General features: G+C 47.6%; 1 protein-coding gene across 4 annotated transcripts in view; it reads left to right on the forward strand.

Moving 5' to 3' along the window:
- FRMD5 (FERM domain containing 5) overlaps positions 1–17,313 on the forward strand; it is a 350,784-nt gene that overhangs the window by 287,459 nt on the left and 46,012 nt on the right. For all 4 annotated transcript variants that reach the window (XM_061182209.1, XM_061182207.1, XM_061182210.1 and 1 more), the window contains exon 2: positions 16,363–16,467. In XM_061182209.1, the coding sequence (XP_061038192.1) occupies positions 16,363–16,467 (105 nt within the window). The remainder of the gene's footprint in view (positions 1–16,362; positions 16,468–17,313) is intronic.

Below are 17,313 nucleotides of genomic sequence, written 5' to 3' on the forward strand. Positions count from 1 at the left end.
GATTATTTCCTTGAGTGCCTGCTATGTTTCAAGGATTAGGCATATCAAAGAAGTAAGACAAGGTCCCCCCTGTCCCACCCACCCTGCCTCCATGACAAATTAGTAGATCATTACAACATACAGAGAGGGAGGGTATGCCCAGAATGCTATGGAAGATCAGAGGAGAGCATCTAAAACTAACTTTAAAGAAATGTACAAATCTCTATTTATACAAACATGACTTCCATGCCTTGATAATTGAATTCAATCATGGTACCTATAAGAAGGAAATGTATTCTAGCAAATATTTTTTTAAGATAAGATTTGCCAAAAGCAGTGTGCTCTAAAAATAAATCAATGTAATGACTGATCTAGGAAATCTTAATTATTTCCTTAATTAATTCGATAGTCTGAGCCCTGAAGTAATTAATGACCCATTCACCAAAGTCATTGTGATAATGCTCAATTTAAAGATAGCTTTTCAACCTCTTCTCCCAGCCTCCTTGCTGAACGGAAATTGTGGAAATTGTCCTCCGTTTCTACTCATTCACACCCCTCTTCAAACTGGTCACTGAAGCACTGTTTATTCTGCCATCTAAATATTTCTTTAATCCATCCCATTTTTATTCTCATCACCATTATCGTAGTCTGTGTGTCCATCGAAGCTCATTTGGATTGTTACAATGATTTTCCATCTGGTCTTCCTGCTTCTAGTCTTACCGTCTTCTAATCCTCCTCCACCAACATGAAATCTACTTACATCTTATTCCCACTTAAAATCTTTCCACCCCTTGCCATCACTGACAGAATAAAGCCCTTAGGATGGCATATGTGGCCATTCACCACCCAGCCCTTGTCTGCCTCTCCGTATTTCACCTTGATCTCCTGCAACAGACCTCCTTGTGCCATGGCAGGTGGTAAAATTCCTAGAACATGCCCTGCTCTGGACATGCTGTTCCCTGTGCAGTTCTCCACTCGTAGCCTGGCAAGCTCTATGCATCCTTCAAGACTCAGTTTGTAAATCCCTCCCTTTGCGAGGTCTTTCTGGTAGTCTCATTCCATCACACTCTCCCTGTACCTTGTACAATACCTCTGTTATGACATATATCTCCTCACCATAATTTGTGAGAAATTCTTCCTCTCCCCAAAATAAGGTTCACCTCTAGTTAATGGAAAATTGAGGGGATCACCCCATCACTCTTCATCTTTGGAGTCCTCCTGGGCAGGGAGAATAGGTATCAGTAATATGGCCTCAAAAGATTTCTTACTTGAAGTTCGGGGAGGACTTGAACACACTGAGGGGCTGCTCCAGAGCTTATCCCATTGACTGTGTCTCTTACACAGTCTGATGTCACATGCTTTCCTAAGTAAGCACCTTTGATGAATTGAAAAGAGCACCTCAGAGAACAACATATAAGACACTCTACCTGGGGAGAAAGACCCGCAGGGCCAAGTAAACTTGCCAATGATGCATCGTTTTGCTGAGGCAGCAGCTTTTCTTGTCATGAGCTGACGACTTCCTCTGGCCTATAGATGTCATGTTAAAGTTTAACGATATCTGGAGTGTACAAAGGAAGAACAAGATAGGGACTTCCCTGGTGGTCCAGTGGGTAAGACTCCACGCTCCCAATGCAGGGGGCCCGGGTTCGATCCCTGGTCAGGGAACTAGATCCCACATGCCGCAGCTAAGGTCCTGCATGCTGCAACTAAGACCCGGCGCAGACAAAATTAAAAATTAAAAAAAAAAAAATTGATAACAGCCTTTGGGGGTATAGAAAGAGTGCATATGACCTCTCGTGTTACACCCAGCTCTTGCCTCAGCTCCCCCATCTAGGGGATTTGGGATTGGTTACCAGCTGATCTCTAATCTCCTGGATATAAAGATTTGGAAATGTTCTGATCCAAAAAAAAACCTAAAAGAAAAGAAATAAGAAGAAATCTGGCTTTAAATGCTTCTTATTTCTTATTCATCATCTTCAAATATTGTCGACTAAATTACTGGTTTCCTGTTAGGTTTTGAGGATTCTTCCCCTTTGCGTATCCTCATGGAGAAGCCTGGCATCTCCACTTTTTCCAGCAGGAGTGGTTTTCTGCTTGAAGCAGGCCAATAGTGCCCAGGTCTAAGAGATCTAAAGAGTCAGAAAAAAATTCAAGCAACGGGCTTAGCTATGCATTTAGACATAGAGTCGGAGGATTATAAATCCAACCCAAAGCTGCATAGAAGTATGGAGCTGTAGGTTGCTTCCGCAGGGGACATACGAGAAAAATCGAAGGATGGGTGTTCAGCATAATGGAAGGAATGTGAACTTTGGGGCAAGGTAGGCCTGGATTTGAGCCCCACATACTAGTTGTGTGGTCTTAGATATGTCATTTAACTCCACTAAGCCTTGGTTTCCTCTTTTGTAAAATGGGATTAATAGAAACCTTTCTTATGGAATTGTTAGCATCAGAGAGAATGCTTGAGGAATGCTTTGCACATTTCTCTTAAGAAATGGTAGTTATGATTTTGGATTTGTGTTGAGAGTGATATGATAGACTCTCATGTCCCACCCAATCCCCTGGGAGTGCTGTTGGCAGTGGTCTACATCCAGTGACTGCTCAAGCAGGGGTATACAAGGCCTGGCTGTTTTGGTTCAACTTGAAATAACTCTGAAGGACCATTCTAGCTCCAGAGCGCTCCATGGTTCAGCCAGGTCGACACTAGGCCTGCATCGCAGCTCACCTTCTCCCTCTGCCCACTCCAGCTTTCTTTCATAACTTTCCATGGGTGTCAATTCCAAGAGCACTCCTTAAAAACATCCTGCATGGGCTTCCCTGGTGGCGCAGTGGTTGAGAATCTGCCTGCCAATGCAGGGGACATGGGTTCGAGCCCTGGTCTGGGAAGATCCCACATGCCGCGGAGCAACTGGGCCCGTGAGCCACAACTACTGAGCCTGCGCGTCTGGAGCCTGTTATCCGCAACAACAGAGGCCGCGATAGTGAGAGGCCGGCGCACCGCGATGAAGAGTGGCCCCCGCTCGCCGCAACTAGAGAAAGCCCTCGCACAGAAATGAAGACCCAACACAGCAAAAATAAATAAATAAATAAATTTATTTAAAAAAAAAAAAAATCCTGCATGCTAAACTCCATCCCAGAGTCACTTCCTGTATAACCTGACCTGTGACAAATGACAAGGCAGGTATCCAATCCTATGTTATTAATCACCCGTGGATCTGAAGCCCAAAGAGGATCCTGGGCACCTTGGCCAGGTGTCGGGAAATATTTAGAAAGACAGGCAAAACTGTAAGGGAAAGAGGAAATACCTAGAGACATGTGGAATTTGCCCATGGGAAGGTGTCTGATAATTTACAGAAATTAAAAACATCCTAAATCCTATTCCACATGATCCCAGGAGCATGAAAGTGTTTTCCAGTATCAACTTCCTGAAAGGAACTTGTCTCTGAGATTCACATCAATATAATTACACATATGTAATGATTAGTCTTTTCCAGTATCGAACTTTTAATTCCCCTTTCAATGGCAAGGACCCAGCTAGAGACCTTCCTGGAAGCAGAGCTGTGTTTCCCTTTCCCATGACTGTGTGTGGGTGACCAAGCAGTTATTTTGGAGCCGGGCTGTACTGCAGGCCACTTTCTGTTGCCTGGTGGCGTTTAGGCTGGGAACACCTTGTACCACTCAGGTGCAGCCTGTGGAGTTAGAATCAGGAGGCCGGACAAAAGGTAATACTTGGGACTCCAATCCGGGAAGAATTTCTAGGGTTAAGTTTGACTCTGCTTTGGACAGGGACTCCATCTCCAGGAGCAGTCTTATCCCAACATGATCCTTCTCTGTTCTTTCCTACACTGATCTCACTGGGTATTAGGAGTTGAAGACCCAGGAGGACCTCATCAGGGAAGGTGAGCTACTGCTAATCTTCAGCTAATAGCCTGGTCATGTCATTTAGTAGCTAATCAACAAACACTTCCTGAGGATCAGGTACAGGGCCCTGGGCTGTGCACCACGAGTGCAAACACTGGGGAGCACACTTCTACCTCTCCTGGTAACAGACAGCAACGGGGACATGAACATGGAGAGGCAGCGGTAGGACAGGTGCATGGTACACAAAGTGAGTGCCAGGAGATTGGAGGAAAGAAGATGGCTTTTCCCAAGTCGCTTTTTCAGATGTCTCTAAATCCCATGTCCCTGCAGTCCTGAGAATGCTCAGGCAGTGCCTTGCCCATGGGAGGCCCTCGATAGATATATACTGAGTTGAGCATTTTCCCCAGTGGTTTGTCATCCGTTTTTTTGGCCTACAAATGACACAACATTCAGTTTGCAGCAGATGTGCAAAATTTTTTTCAGTGGTGACTTCTCTGCGCTGCCGTACAGCCCTCAGGGGACTCTTGGTCTCAGTATTGGTGGCCTTGCTGTGTGGAGGCACAGAGATGACAGGGATGTGCCAGAGACCTCGGGAGTGCTCTGAGCTCAAGGCTCCCGCCTCTCCTGCATTCACCCCTACTCTTCAGGCCGAAGAACTGCTGAAGGAGCTCTGACACACGTCCACAAGTCTTGCCACCTCTGTTTGCTCTCTCCACCATACTGCAAGGCCTAGATCGTGGTTTCACCTGATGTCCTGGGGAGGTGGTCACCCCACCCCACCCCACCTCCAGTGCATGTGAGGAGATACATTTCCAAGCCCAGGAATTATTCATAGACCAAGAGGCACCTGTTGTTGCTTAGCCACTGAAGTATTATATCTGGAAGAACCCTCAGGAAACTAAGTTCAGGGACCGGGAGGGCACTTACCTCAAAGCACATCCTTGACTTTTACCTCAGCCCAAGTTCAGAGGCTCTGCCTCCGGGCAAATTTAGGATAGTGTGGGATGAGGTTGGAAAGGACACCTTATCAGCCCCTTCCCATCTCTGTCATTCTCTATCCCTTCTTTATTAGACGGTTGAAGAGTTCTCAGTCTTATATTCAGGGTCATGCAAAGAAAACTTCATTCCCCTCCCCAACCCCGGACTATCACCCCTAAGGCCCTTTCATACAGAAATTCAGGAGCCCCACTGCCGCCTGGGATGTAGTCTAGGGAACAGTGGGCCTGGGGAGGACAGAGGGAGACACAGCCTCGGCATCCAACCTGAGAAGATCCTGCAGCAGTTCCCTCCGTGTGAGGCCGGAGGTGTGCACTGGAGAATCTAAGAGGATTTTTTCCGTAGTTCACAACGGGATGTAAGATGACCAGACTCATAGTGGGATAATAGTTTCACATAATGGTCTTCACTGTCTGAGGCATGCTAGAGGCAGTTTCCAGAACTGAATGAATTCTGTTTAGTTACTCTTCCCATTTACTTTGAGCAATGGCCCTGAGTTTTTCAAATTAATTAAACTAGCGATAAATGTCTTAATAAACATCCACCTTGTAAAGCTACCTGATTACCCTTTTTCGGTTTTTTTTTCCACTTTTTTTTTTACCCTCACTTGAGAGAAGATGGACCCGGAGTGTGATTACTCTGGTCAGCTAAGAACAGAATCAGAGGCTCTGGGCACATAAAGGCATAAAGGGACACAAGGTCATTTACACAGAGGGAAACTGAGACTCAGAGAAAGAAATGACTTGCCCAAGTTCTCTTGGGCTCAGAATTTGCCTTTCCTTACTCCCTCACATCCCTCCTGCCCCAGACTCCCTGCTCAAAGCTGAATACAGAAGACTTTCCTCCCTGGCATGGAACATCCTCAGGGCACCTATCCCATACTCGTCTACTTCCCCACCCACTGATGAAGGAACATCTGGGTCCTTGCCCAGGAAAGAGAAAGGAGAAGGCTGGTCATGACAGCCAAGACGGAAGTCTGACTGAGAACCTTAAAGAGCACAGATACAGGAAGGAGGCAGCAGCAGGCAGGGGTCTGGGGCGGCCCCCAGCCCACCTGCTTCCTAGACGAGAGACCCTAGAGGCCAGGAGAGGAAATGTTCTGGAACAGACTGCCTGCCACTGATGGCAAAACTGGGGTGAGAAGGGAGCTCTTTCTCTGAATTAGCTTTGATGATACCTGCCAGCTTTATTTTCTGATGATGTAGCTCATGGCAAAAGGGCAGTGAATTTTGTGCTCCTTAGCCATTGAAAGTAAATGGTGACTGGGGACTTGAACTTTCCAGCCAGAACTGGGCAGCTGCCCACTGTCATGAAAGGTAGAGCTTGAAAACCTGGCAGGAAGGAGCAGAATTCCTCTGTAGTATTGAACCCACAAGCCTAGTGCTCTGAAGTTGGTACTCTTGGTATGTGAGAACATGAAAAACTGAATAAAAAGTGAGAGTTGTGGGACTTCCCTGGCGGTCCAGTGGTTGAGACTTCGCCTTCCAGTGCAGGGGGTGCAGGTTCGATCCCTGGTCAGGGATCTAATATCCCACATGCCTCACGGCCAAAAAAAACCAAAGCATAAAACAGAAGCAGTATTGTAACAAATTCAATAAAGACTTTTAAAATGGTCCACATCAAAAAAAAAATCTTTAAAAAAAATAAATAAATAAACTGAGCACTTAAAAAAAAAAAGTGAGAATTGTGCTGACAAAGCAGGAGCACAATTCTGGAGTGGTATTTGTCCTGAAGCTCAAATATCCACTTTTTCTCCCCCTTATCCCTGCAGTCCTTGCCCCGAGAGCTGCTAGTGACCAACAGGTGCTAGGGAAGGGTGGATCTAGTCCCATGATCCCCAGACCATCAGCATCGGCATCACCTTGATCTTGTTAAAAGCCCCATCCCAGACCCACTGAGCCAGATACTCTGGGAGAGGGGCCCAGCATTCTGTTTTAACAACTATCCAGGTGATTCCAATGCAGGCTCCAGTTAGAACCACTGGTCCAGAGCATGGTATGGTTCTGAATTTGTTTATTAAGGAAACTATTTTCAAGAGAGCTAGCCACTGCCTCCTACCTTACCTCCCCGCTCCATCCCCCTCCACCACTGGGACAGCTGCTATTGGGAGATCTGGGGTTTGCCCTATTGCTTTCCCAGGCCTCAGCATTTGTAACATAAACCATCTTTCCACCACCTGCTTGGTTTCTGGCCCCAGCTGTCTCACTCCTCTCCTGGGACTTCCAGTTTTGTTGTTCCAGTGAGGTTGTCTCCACTTAAATGGTGGGAAGGGGATCATTCATCAGTGTGGCTTTGTACCATCAGTGGGACCACAGACCCAGAGCCAGGCCCTGGACCCTACCTCAGAGGCTTCTCTGCTCTGATGAGAGACTTTTCAAGGGAGGCCCTGGCTGTATTTCTCAGGAGAAGCAATGAGAATGACCTGCCTGGTCCTAGCTAGGGACACCAGCAGCTGTGAGTGACTGAGTGAGCTCTGGGGAACTCGGGACTCCAGTCCAGGAGCTGTGAGCTCTACTTGTTCGTACCTCCCCCTTTACCTGCCAGCAGGATGGGCAGTCACCTGCGGACTGCAGGGGGAAGAGTCTGAAGCCACAGTTCGTTCTTGTAGCTTTAACGCCAAAGAGAACCAATTATGGTTTTTGAAAGAGATCGGGGCTCTGGAGTAACTTAAATACACTTTTCCAATTTTTTTTCTTTTTATTCTAATTAATGCCAAGGCATTAAAAGGTATGGTGGCTGTTGGAACTGTGTCGTGTCTCATCCTCCACCTCACTCACTCCTTCCCGGGTATTAGGAGCATGTCAAGAGCGTATCAGAAGAAGCTCTGCCTTTGTCCCCATGGAATTAAATACAGCTGCCAGGCCTCTGAGGGGTTTGGGTTGATGGCATATATTTGATATTTTATACTTTTCTTCTGACCTAGTCTGGGGAAAATAGCCTTGGGATATGGAGAAGATGCAAATCTGTGCCTTGAGAGACCTGCGGGGCAGATTTCCAAAATGTGGCCAACCCCATAAGCTCGGGGACACTGCACAGGTGGACGTGTAGCCGGGACCCACCTGACCATTCTTGTCCAGGGAGGACTGGCTTCTGTCCCTTGAGTGCACAGCCTCATCGCTGAGGCCGTGTTGTGTTCAAGTCCGTTCAGCCTAAGGGAAGAAGAGGTCACAGGAGGCAGAGGAGGTTGGTAGGGAAAATACACAGGGTTTTTATGTATATTACATCTCTTGTTTTGAGCCTCACAATAATCCTTTGAGAGATGTAGTGTTAATCTTGTTTTGTAGCTAAGGAAACGGAAGCTCAGACGGATTAAGGGACAGGTCTGAGGTCACAAGCTGAGAAGTGGCAGAGCAGGGCCTTGACTCCAAGCCCAGGGCTCATCCTCAGTGAACCTTCCCAGGGCCCTTCCCCTCTCTGCTCTCTGCCTCCACGTCAACTCTGAGGGAACGTGAGTGACCTGATAGGGTAATTGAAAAGGAGACTGCACCAGGACTCAGAAATCCTGGCCTCTTCATTATGGGATGTGTCCAGCCTAGAACCCACCACATTTGTTGGTACTGGCCAATAAACAGTTTTCTGCTGAGGGGCAAGGAGACTGGGGGAAAGGCTGCAGGATTATGAGAACCAGTGAGGACGCTGAGCTTGACATGGTGCTCCTGACCCTGGCCACCCAGGCCACTCGCCTTAACCCCAGAAATTCCCAGGCTTGACAAATAGCATGTGCATTTGCCCCTTGCAAAAAAAAAAAAAAGTCAATAAAATGTGTTGTCAAACTGTCTTTAGGGTTGGGTGCAAGGGGATGTCTATTGTATTTCCTTTTTAAGTAATTTATTTTACTGAAGTATAGCTGATTTACAATGTTGTGCTAATTTCTGCTGTGCAGCATAGAGATTCAGTTGTACATATATACATTCTTTTTCATGTTCTTTTCCATTATGGTTTATCACAGGATATTGAATATAGTTCCCTGTGCTATACAGTAGGACCTTGTTGTTTATCCATTTTTATCCATTCTATATATAATAGTTTGCATCTGCTAATCCCAAACTCCCAGTCCTTCCCTCCCCCCCACCCTCCCCTGCCCCCGGCAACCACAAGTCTGTTCTCTATGTCTGTGAGTCTGTTCCTGTTTCATAGATAAGTTCATTTGTATCATATTTTAGATTCCACATATAAGTGATATCATATGGTATTTGTCTTTCTCTTTCTGACTTACTTCACTTAGTATGATAATCTCTAGGTTTGTCCATGTTGCTGCAAATGGCCTTATTTCATTCTTTCTATGGCTGAGTGATATTCCATTGTATATATGTAGCATATCTTCTTTATCCATTCATCTGTCGATGGACATTTAGGTTGTTTCCATGTCTTGGCTATTGTGTATAGTGCTGCTATGAACATAGGGGTGCATATATCTTTTTGAATTATAGTTTTGTCTGGATATATGCCCAGGAGTGGGATTGCTGGATCACATGGCAACTCTATTTTTAGTTTTTTGAGGAACTTCCATACTCTTTTCCATAGTGGCTGCACCAGTTTACATTCCAAGGGGTTGTCTATTTGCCCCAAAATGCTGGGCTTTCTTTACAAATTATCTGAAGCAACGTTGTAGGCATAGTTGTATGAGAGGGTGTGTGTGTATGTGTGTGTGTGTTTCTGTGTGTGAGAAAGAGAGAATATGAGCTTCACACAAATACAAAGTGTTGAGTTTTTTTCTAACAAGCCTGGCTGAGTTTTCAGTAGTTCCATAGCTGTGATATGACTAGTCCACTGAGATATTCAGCACTGGCTGGAAAAATACAACCAAAATTTGTTCAATCAATAGCAAGAAACTGTGACGCTTCTAAGTGTCACTTTACTGTAAAAGTGGCCTCACCATGAGAAAGATACACGAGTTTGCTTTCCTTCAGGCCCAGCTCAGGTTTTTTGTCCTTCTGGTAACTTCACCGGGTACAAGGAATCCACATAGGAATGGGGACGCCTTGGCTCTTGAAGCATCGTCACTGATATCTCAGTAAGTCTAGCCCTCTCGTTAGCCCCGCTCTTACAAGCTCTGCAACAGCAGGTTTGAGGATCTGCTCAGAGGGTCTTAACTGCCCTTGTTGAGTCTGGCTTGGACCATCTGTGCTAACAGAACACGTAGTCCTCCCTCCCATGCCGTTGACTTGCACACAGTGACCTCCACGTTCCAGACGGAATGTGTTTTGCCTGCCCCACGTGCATGTCCTCTGCCTACCACACCATGTGGCGCCGAGCTCAGCCAGTTCTCTGACCCAAGCAAGGACTGCCAACGGGGCTCCCTGAGGCCCCATGCCTGGCATCTGAACCTACAGATATCTATTTGCATCATGAAAAGCACCCAGTTCCCTCAGTTTGCATGTAGAATGGCTGGTTATTGGTGCAAGAAGGTGCTGTGTTTGTTAAGGACTAGCTGGGGCCAGTGGCTGCAGGAGTCTGGGTGACCACTGTTCCTCTCTCCCTCTGAACTCTGCCTTCCCTCCTCAGGGCCGGACCTCTCCCCCAGGAGCCACATGGTCACCTGGCTCCAGGGCAGCCTCCTGGTGCTACAGTCTAGGTACCAAGTACCTGCATGGGCCCCATCCTTCCCAGCCTAACTGCCGATCTCTGGAGTCCATCTTCTCTGAGAGTAGGGAGCGAGGGCCTGCACGGGGCTAAGCTCTGGCCCTGCTGCACTGGGGGCAACCCGCTATACGAGACAGTACAGCTGCATTTCTCCCTGCAATTACCCTCCCTCATCTTCTCCCAGAGCGAGCTGGCTGCTTTTCTAGCCGCAGCCTCAGCAGTTCCTGGGCAGATTTTGTTGGTTTATGACTAAGCAAGAAAAGTGGGCTCCTGGGCCAGAAGCTCGGCAGGAGTTCTGTCCCTTCAAAGAAAATGTAAATTGGCATGGAAGGTGCAGAGGTTAAGAAATCTGGGGCCCTGCTGTTAGCATTCGTGCCCCTCTCCTCCCTGTGCCTCAGAAAGCCAGGCCGCTTGTAGTGTGCAAACACAGGGGCAGGACTGCACCCCAGTGATTGATTCACACTTCTCGGCTCAGCGTACTCATGAGCCCTGGCCCTGAGAAGATGAGCTAATGTGGCTGTTCCTCTGTGACATTAAAGTGCTTTTTTTTTTTTTTTTTAATTTACTTATTTATTTTTGGCTGCTTTGGGTCTTCGTAGCTGCGCGCGGGCTTTCTCTAGTTGCAGCGAGTGGGGGCTACTCTTTGTTGCAGTGCGCGGGCTTCTCATTGTGGTGGCTTCTCTTGTTGCGGAGCACGGGCTGTAGGTGCGCGGGCTTGAGTAGTTGTGGCACATGGGCTCAGTAGTTGTGGCTCGCGGCTCTAGACCGCAAGCTCAGTAGTTGTGGCACGCGGACTTAGTTGCTCTGCGGCATGTGTGATCTTCCCGGACCGGGACTCGAACCCGTGTCCCCTGCATGGGCAGGCGGATTCTTAACCACTGCGCCACCAGGGAAGTCCCAACATTAAAGTGCTTTTACACAGCATCTGCTCCTGAACCTGGCAGACGGCTGCACGCACATGCCCTTAGACAACACGGATAAGGAAAGCCAGGAAGTCTTTGGCCTACAAGAAGTTTAAATGTAAGGTTAAGACAGAATAGAGGCTGGGATGCCATCCCAGCCCTAGGGTTCTGGGTGCCTTGTCCCTCCCTCTCAGGCCCCCGAGGACAACTTGTTCAGCTCTTGCTTCCTCCTCCAGGCACCCCCCATCCTAGCATGGCCTTTCCGCACCCCCGGACTCTTGTGCTTTTGGAGGGCAGGTGCCCACCTCCTGCAACCCTCCATCTCCCCTCTGCCTTCTTGAAGGGCCGTGAAACCATGGCCAGCTCCCCTTTAACTGCATGTGGCCCAGGATCTGAGAAAGTTGTGATGGCTCATGCCCTCTTCACGACTCAGGTAGTTTGCACTTATAATCTACCTGCCTCACAGGTAAGCTGGATTGAATAAGGTAAGGCCCAGTGAGTGGGGAGCTTTCTACATGTTAGCTCCTCTTATCTGGATGCACCACGCCAGAGTCCCTGGGATTGACCCTGTGATGGGTTAAAAAAGAAGCAGTTCTCCTACCCAAGGGTTTTGACTGTGAGGCAGAAAATGCAATTAACCTTGACGAGTTTAGGTCACTGGCCCAAGCCTGCTTACTGCTTGCTGCCTCAGTGCCTTCCCTAAGGAACAGACAAACCATAGAGAACTAGAGCCAGGCCCTCCAGGAAGGAGCACCAATATGAATTCTCCTGACCTCTGAGTTTCAAAATGATTCTAAGGGGCTCATGAATCATTCTGGGCACCATATAGAGAGAATTAAAAGGATGCATGTGTATGCACTATTATTTTCAAATGTGTGTAGGTGCTATTGTGGTTCATAATGTAAATTTATATTTTAGATGGGTGCTTAATACGTTATTTTGACCCACTAATGTCCTTGTGAAGAGAATAACCTCCGAGGTTTAGCTGGATTTGGGTGCTCTGCCTCAGCTCGCTTGTCCTGAAGATAAACGGCCTCAGGCTTGGAGCCCCGACTTTGTGACTAAACAGTAATCACCTGTCAGCGTGAGTGCCTGTTTCTCCAGTATAATCAATGGCACAACATTACGCACACAACACAGGGTTAGCATAGCCCCAGGGCAACTGCCAGCAAAGGGAAAAGGAGACAGAACTCACTGGACTTTGCCGTCCCACCAAAAGAGAAAGCCGGCTGCCAGAGAATATTCCAGAAAGCCCCAACTTAAGGCAGGGAGACCACGGAGAGGGAGTCCTAGGACACGGCTGGCATCTGGAAGTGCAAGGCCAGGAAGTTTTAAATTCCTAAACCCTAGGCCCTGCCAGAGGCTTGCTGTAGGAACCCACCACGAGGGTCCAGCTGAATGTGACTTTCCCCCCAAAGACTGCCTGGGGCCACTCCACCAGCCACAGGCGTGGGTGCTCCAAGGGAGGGGCGATTGCAGCTCTGTGTGAAAGGTGTCCCAGCGGCTCTCAGTAGATCCTGCTTTTGTGTTTCTTCTGGGGTTTTAAACTTCATGGGATTCCGCTCTAAGGAGGAGCTCTGCTCCTACCTCTCTCCCTTCCTTCCCTCCAGCCTTGGAGACACAGCAAGGGAAGATGCTTGTCTTCATTAGTCTCCACGAGAGCCTCGTAGCTCAAAACCATGCCTCCACCACGGGTAAGTGGGAACCTGAGGGAACTCTGACTTCATGGTGGGGAGCAGGAGTTTCACCAGATGCTGAGAAATAATGATAAAAAGATCCTTTTTCACTGATAAAGGGAATGTACAATGGGATGTGTCTTTTTTTTTTTTTTTTTTTTTTTTACAACTACCTGAAGAGAAAAGCCATGCTTCCTTTTTCTTCCTGTGAAATGGAAGAACTCTGAGGTTGGATCTGCTGAATTTAATGTTCTTACCATCTAAGAGCCCTACAAGTGTATTTGAGCTGCCAACCCATGAGTATGAGTTGTTTCTGTGGAAGACATGATTCTTTTTTTTTTTTTAACATCTTTATTGGAGTATAATTGCTTTACAATGTTGTGTTAGTTTCTGCTCTATAACAAAGTGAATCAGCTATACGTACACATATATCCCCATATCCCCTCCCTCTTGCATCTCCCTCCCACCCTCCCTATCCCACCCCTCTAGGTGGACACAAAGCACCGAGCTGATCTCCCTGTGCTATGCAGCTGCTTCCCACTAGCTATCTATTTTACATTTGGTAGTGTATATATGTCCATGCCACTCTCTCACTTCGTCCCAACTTACCCTTCCCCCTCCCCATGTCCTCAAGTCCATTCTCTATGTCTGCGGGAAGACATGATTCTTATCAAAAGTCCATGTGATTTCTATCACAGAGGCACAATTCCCCATGGCTGCCCCAGGCTTCTGCTAATATGGCTGTTGTATGTAAGGAAGCGAACTTCTTCAGCCATTAAAACTCACCCCAGGAGGGACAAATTAGGGGTATGGAATTAACAGATACAAACTACTATTTATAAAATAGGTGAACAACAAGGATATACTCTATACCTCAGGGAATTACACCAATTATCTCGTAATAACCTGTAATGAAGTATAATCTGCAAAAATACTGAATCACTATGCTGTGCACCTGAAACTAACATAATATGTAAATCAACTATACTTCAATTAAAAAAAATAAAAACTCACCCCAGCTGATCACACTGTAGTAGCCAGCTTGGTGCAAAGGTCAATTTGTAGAGGAAAATATTCATAATATGCAACTGTCTCTTAGTATTCCATTTCAATTGCTTTGAGAGAGATAACAGTACAGGACATGCTGCTTGAGACAGGGTTAAGCGTATTTTCTCTGTTCCCAGAAGAACCTTAAAAATGACTTTAAACTCTTCCCACACTCTGGGGCATCAGTAAGGAAAGAGTTGACAGCCCCTGCCCACAGTGACAGTTGTTGATGGAGTCCTTTGAAAGACCTGGTTTGTGGCCCACTGCCCTGAAGTCCCAGCGTGATTCATAACAAGGCTCTGTCGTGCGAGTAGCCCTTTCTGGTGGGAGACCGAAGGGTGTAAGAACGGGGCCGGCTGCCTCCAGGTTATGTTGTGGGTGGGAGTGCAAGGCCAGCAGAAGAGGAGGGGAGGTGCCCATATGGCACCACCTTCCTTAGCTGAGCTGTTCACTCGCTCATCCTTCCAATCCTGCAAGGGTAAGCTTCTTAAGATACTTGCTGAGAGATTTGATATCCTGCCCTAGTTCTCCTTGGAAAGTATAGGGTGAGCTGGCAGAAAGGACAGAGGTGAGGGGTAAACCTTTTGAGGTGGTCTTAAAGATCTGTCCATTCGTGGAGCAGGGCCAGGTCCTTCTGTAATTACCCACGGCCTTGGGCCTTGTCATAGGTGAGATAGTTTGGATCTTATAAGACCACCTTGATTTGCATGCAGAATTAAACACAGATCCACCAGAGGTGAGCATCTTAGCTGAGCTGCGGAGACCACTGGGGACAGGCCCAGAGATGCTGTCTTGCAGAGCTCCAGCTGTTCTGACACTTCCCTGCAAGTCATTCTCCCAGCTCGTCAGAGATACCCAGGCAGGTCCCTGAGGAGCAGGTTATGGGTTTAGAAGTGGCCTAATTTCTTGACATTTTGTAAAACCTTTTAGCCACCCCTCCACCTTCTATCCATTGATTCAACAAATAATTACTGAGGACATACCTGCCATATGCCAAGCCCTGTGCTAAATTCTGGGGGAGGGCTCCTACCCTCATGAAAAGTATGGTGTAGAAAGGGAGCAGATGATAAATAAGTAAACAAATCAACAAGATAATGACAGACTGTTGTCAGTGCCATGAAGGAAATAAACAGGATAAATAAATGAGATAGTGACAGGGGGCTGTTCTGTAGGGAAAGACCTCTCTGCAGCAAGGACATTTGAGTTGAGACCTCAAGGAGATGAAGAGCTGGAGGAACGGCATCCCAGGCAGAGGGGATACAAAGACGCAGAGGCAGAAAAGCCTTGGCATGCTCAAGAACAGAGAGACGGTGGCTGGAGAGTGATGAGAAGAATGATTTGGGGTGAGTTCAGAGAGGAGGCAGGAGCCAGGTCGTGCAGGGCCTTGGAGGCCGCGGTCAGAGCTTGGATTTTATTCTGAGAGCAAAAGAAGCCCCTTGATGACAGCGTTACGCAGGAGCGGCAACGTAATTAGAGATCACTGTGTGCTCGCTGCAGTTAAAAACTGTGAGGCATATCTATATGTGCTGCTATAGAAAGAGTCACAAGATACCCTACGTGGGGAAAAATCCCAAGAAGCAGAATACAGTATAAAATATGCTGCTAATGTCTTTTTAAAACAGGAGATGTATATGTATATAGGCTTGCCCACGTATAAAATAACCACATTAAGGATACCCAAGAAGCTGGTGAGGGTTTGCTTCTGGGGGTGGGGAACTGCAGCATAGGGTGAGCGAGGTAAAAGGGAGACTCTTCATAGTGTATTCTTTTGTATGTTTGAGTATCTTACTATGTACCTGTATTACTTATTCATTAAAAAAAGACAGTTTGTCTAAATTGTGGTCACCCTGGCTGCCATGTGGAGAAAGGGTGAGCACAGAAGCAGAGGACTGGCTAGTAGGCTCTGGCCGTGGTCCAGCTGAGAGATGGTGGTGGCTTCACCTATGGAGTTGGTGATGGGGTGGAGACAAGCAGGAGATTCATGATGCACTTTAGAGGCAGAGCCAGCTGGACTTGGTGTGTGCCACACGACAGTCCAGAGGAAAGCTGTGTGCATTACAGGTGGGAACTGGGCCTACCTGACTCTATCTGCCTTCTCTGACATCTTTGTGGAAGGAAGGGTTCTTGGGCTCCTTCCAGGTGCTGAAAGCCTCAGAATTCCTGAGAATGTTGAATCCATCACAATATGGAGGGCATAGTCATGGACATGTGCCCCTTTCACATCCTCATGCAACTGTTACAAATGATTTTTAATGACCATCAAAACAAAGTTATACTGAAGAAGCCCGCCCATTTCTCAATGGAGCTTGCTTTCTTTGCAGAGAGATGCCAAAGGCCAATACCTGTTTGACCTTCTTTGCCACCACCTGAATCTGCTTGAGAAAGACTACTTTGGGATCCGCTTTGTGGACCCTGACAAGCAGCGGGTAAGTCAGTATTCAAAGCACAGATGGAGGAGAGGGTCGGTCAGTAAGCCTGAGGCCCTGAACTGTCTGTCACTCATGTTCAGAGTTTAGCCTCGGGAGTCGGGAACCAACCGGACCCTGCAGTTCGGTGTCATCTCTTCAGATCATATCGTGAGACCTGCAAGACCCCGTAGCAGAGCTCAGCTGGAGTGGTCCATCGTTTTTTAGATGCTGAAATGGCAGCCTCGAGAGCTGAAGTGATTTGCCCAAAGCTGCCCAGTTAGAGTCAGGGCAGCTGGGCAGGTGTTGTGGTCTCAGAGCCCAGGTCACAGGCTGAGGCTCTCCTGCCCCTCTCTAGTAAATGGGCTGATTCGCCTTGTTCTGGTTAGGAAGGGTCTCACCTAAGTGCCACAACAACCCAATCCGGGCAGGACAGAGATGGAGCCGAGCTGACGTGGGCTTTTCAGCCTTTGCAAATCCTGCAAGTCTTGTTCTGCTCTACACAACGTGGGCGGCTCTACAGACACAAGGCATTGACAAGGACTGTGCTATTCCGGACAGATACAGGAACAAGGCCCCGACTACCCCTCCAGCGTCATCTCCCCGACCGTCTCCACCCTGCTGTGGCCCCGCCAGACGATACTGTGGCTCTCCACACACGTCAGTCTTCTCCTCTTCAGAGCCTTCACCTGTACAGTTGTCCTCTGGAACAGCGCTTCCCCTTTCCTCACTTCTCTACTCTCCACGCTGTCCTTCTGGCTAACTCCTTCTCACATGTAAGGTCTCAGCTTAGGCTTTGACTTCTTCCCGGAAGCCTTCCCTAACCCCTACTCTGACTGAGGGGTCCCTCTGATGTACCCCCATGTG

The sequence above is a fragment of the Eubalaena glacialis genome, chromosome 2 (assembly GCF_028564815.1).
Source record: "Eubalaena glacialis isolate mEubGla1 chromosome 2, mEubGla1.1.hap2.+ XY, whole genome shotgun sequence".
Classification (NCBI taxonomy): Eukaryota; Metazoa; Chordata; class Mammalia; order Artiodactyla; family Balaenidae; genus Eubalaena; species Eubalaena glacialis.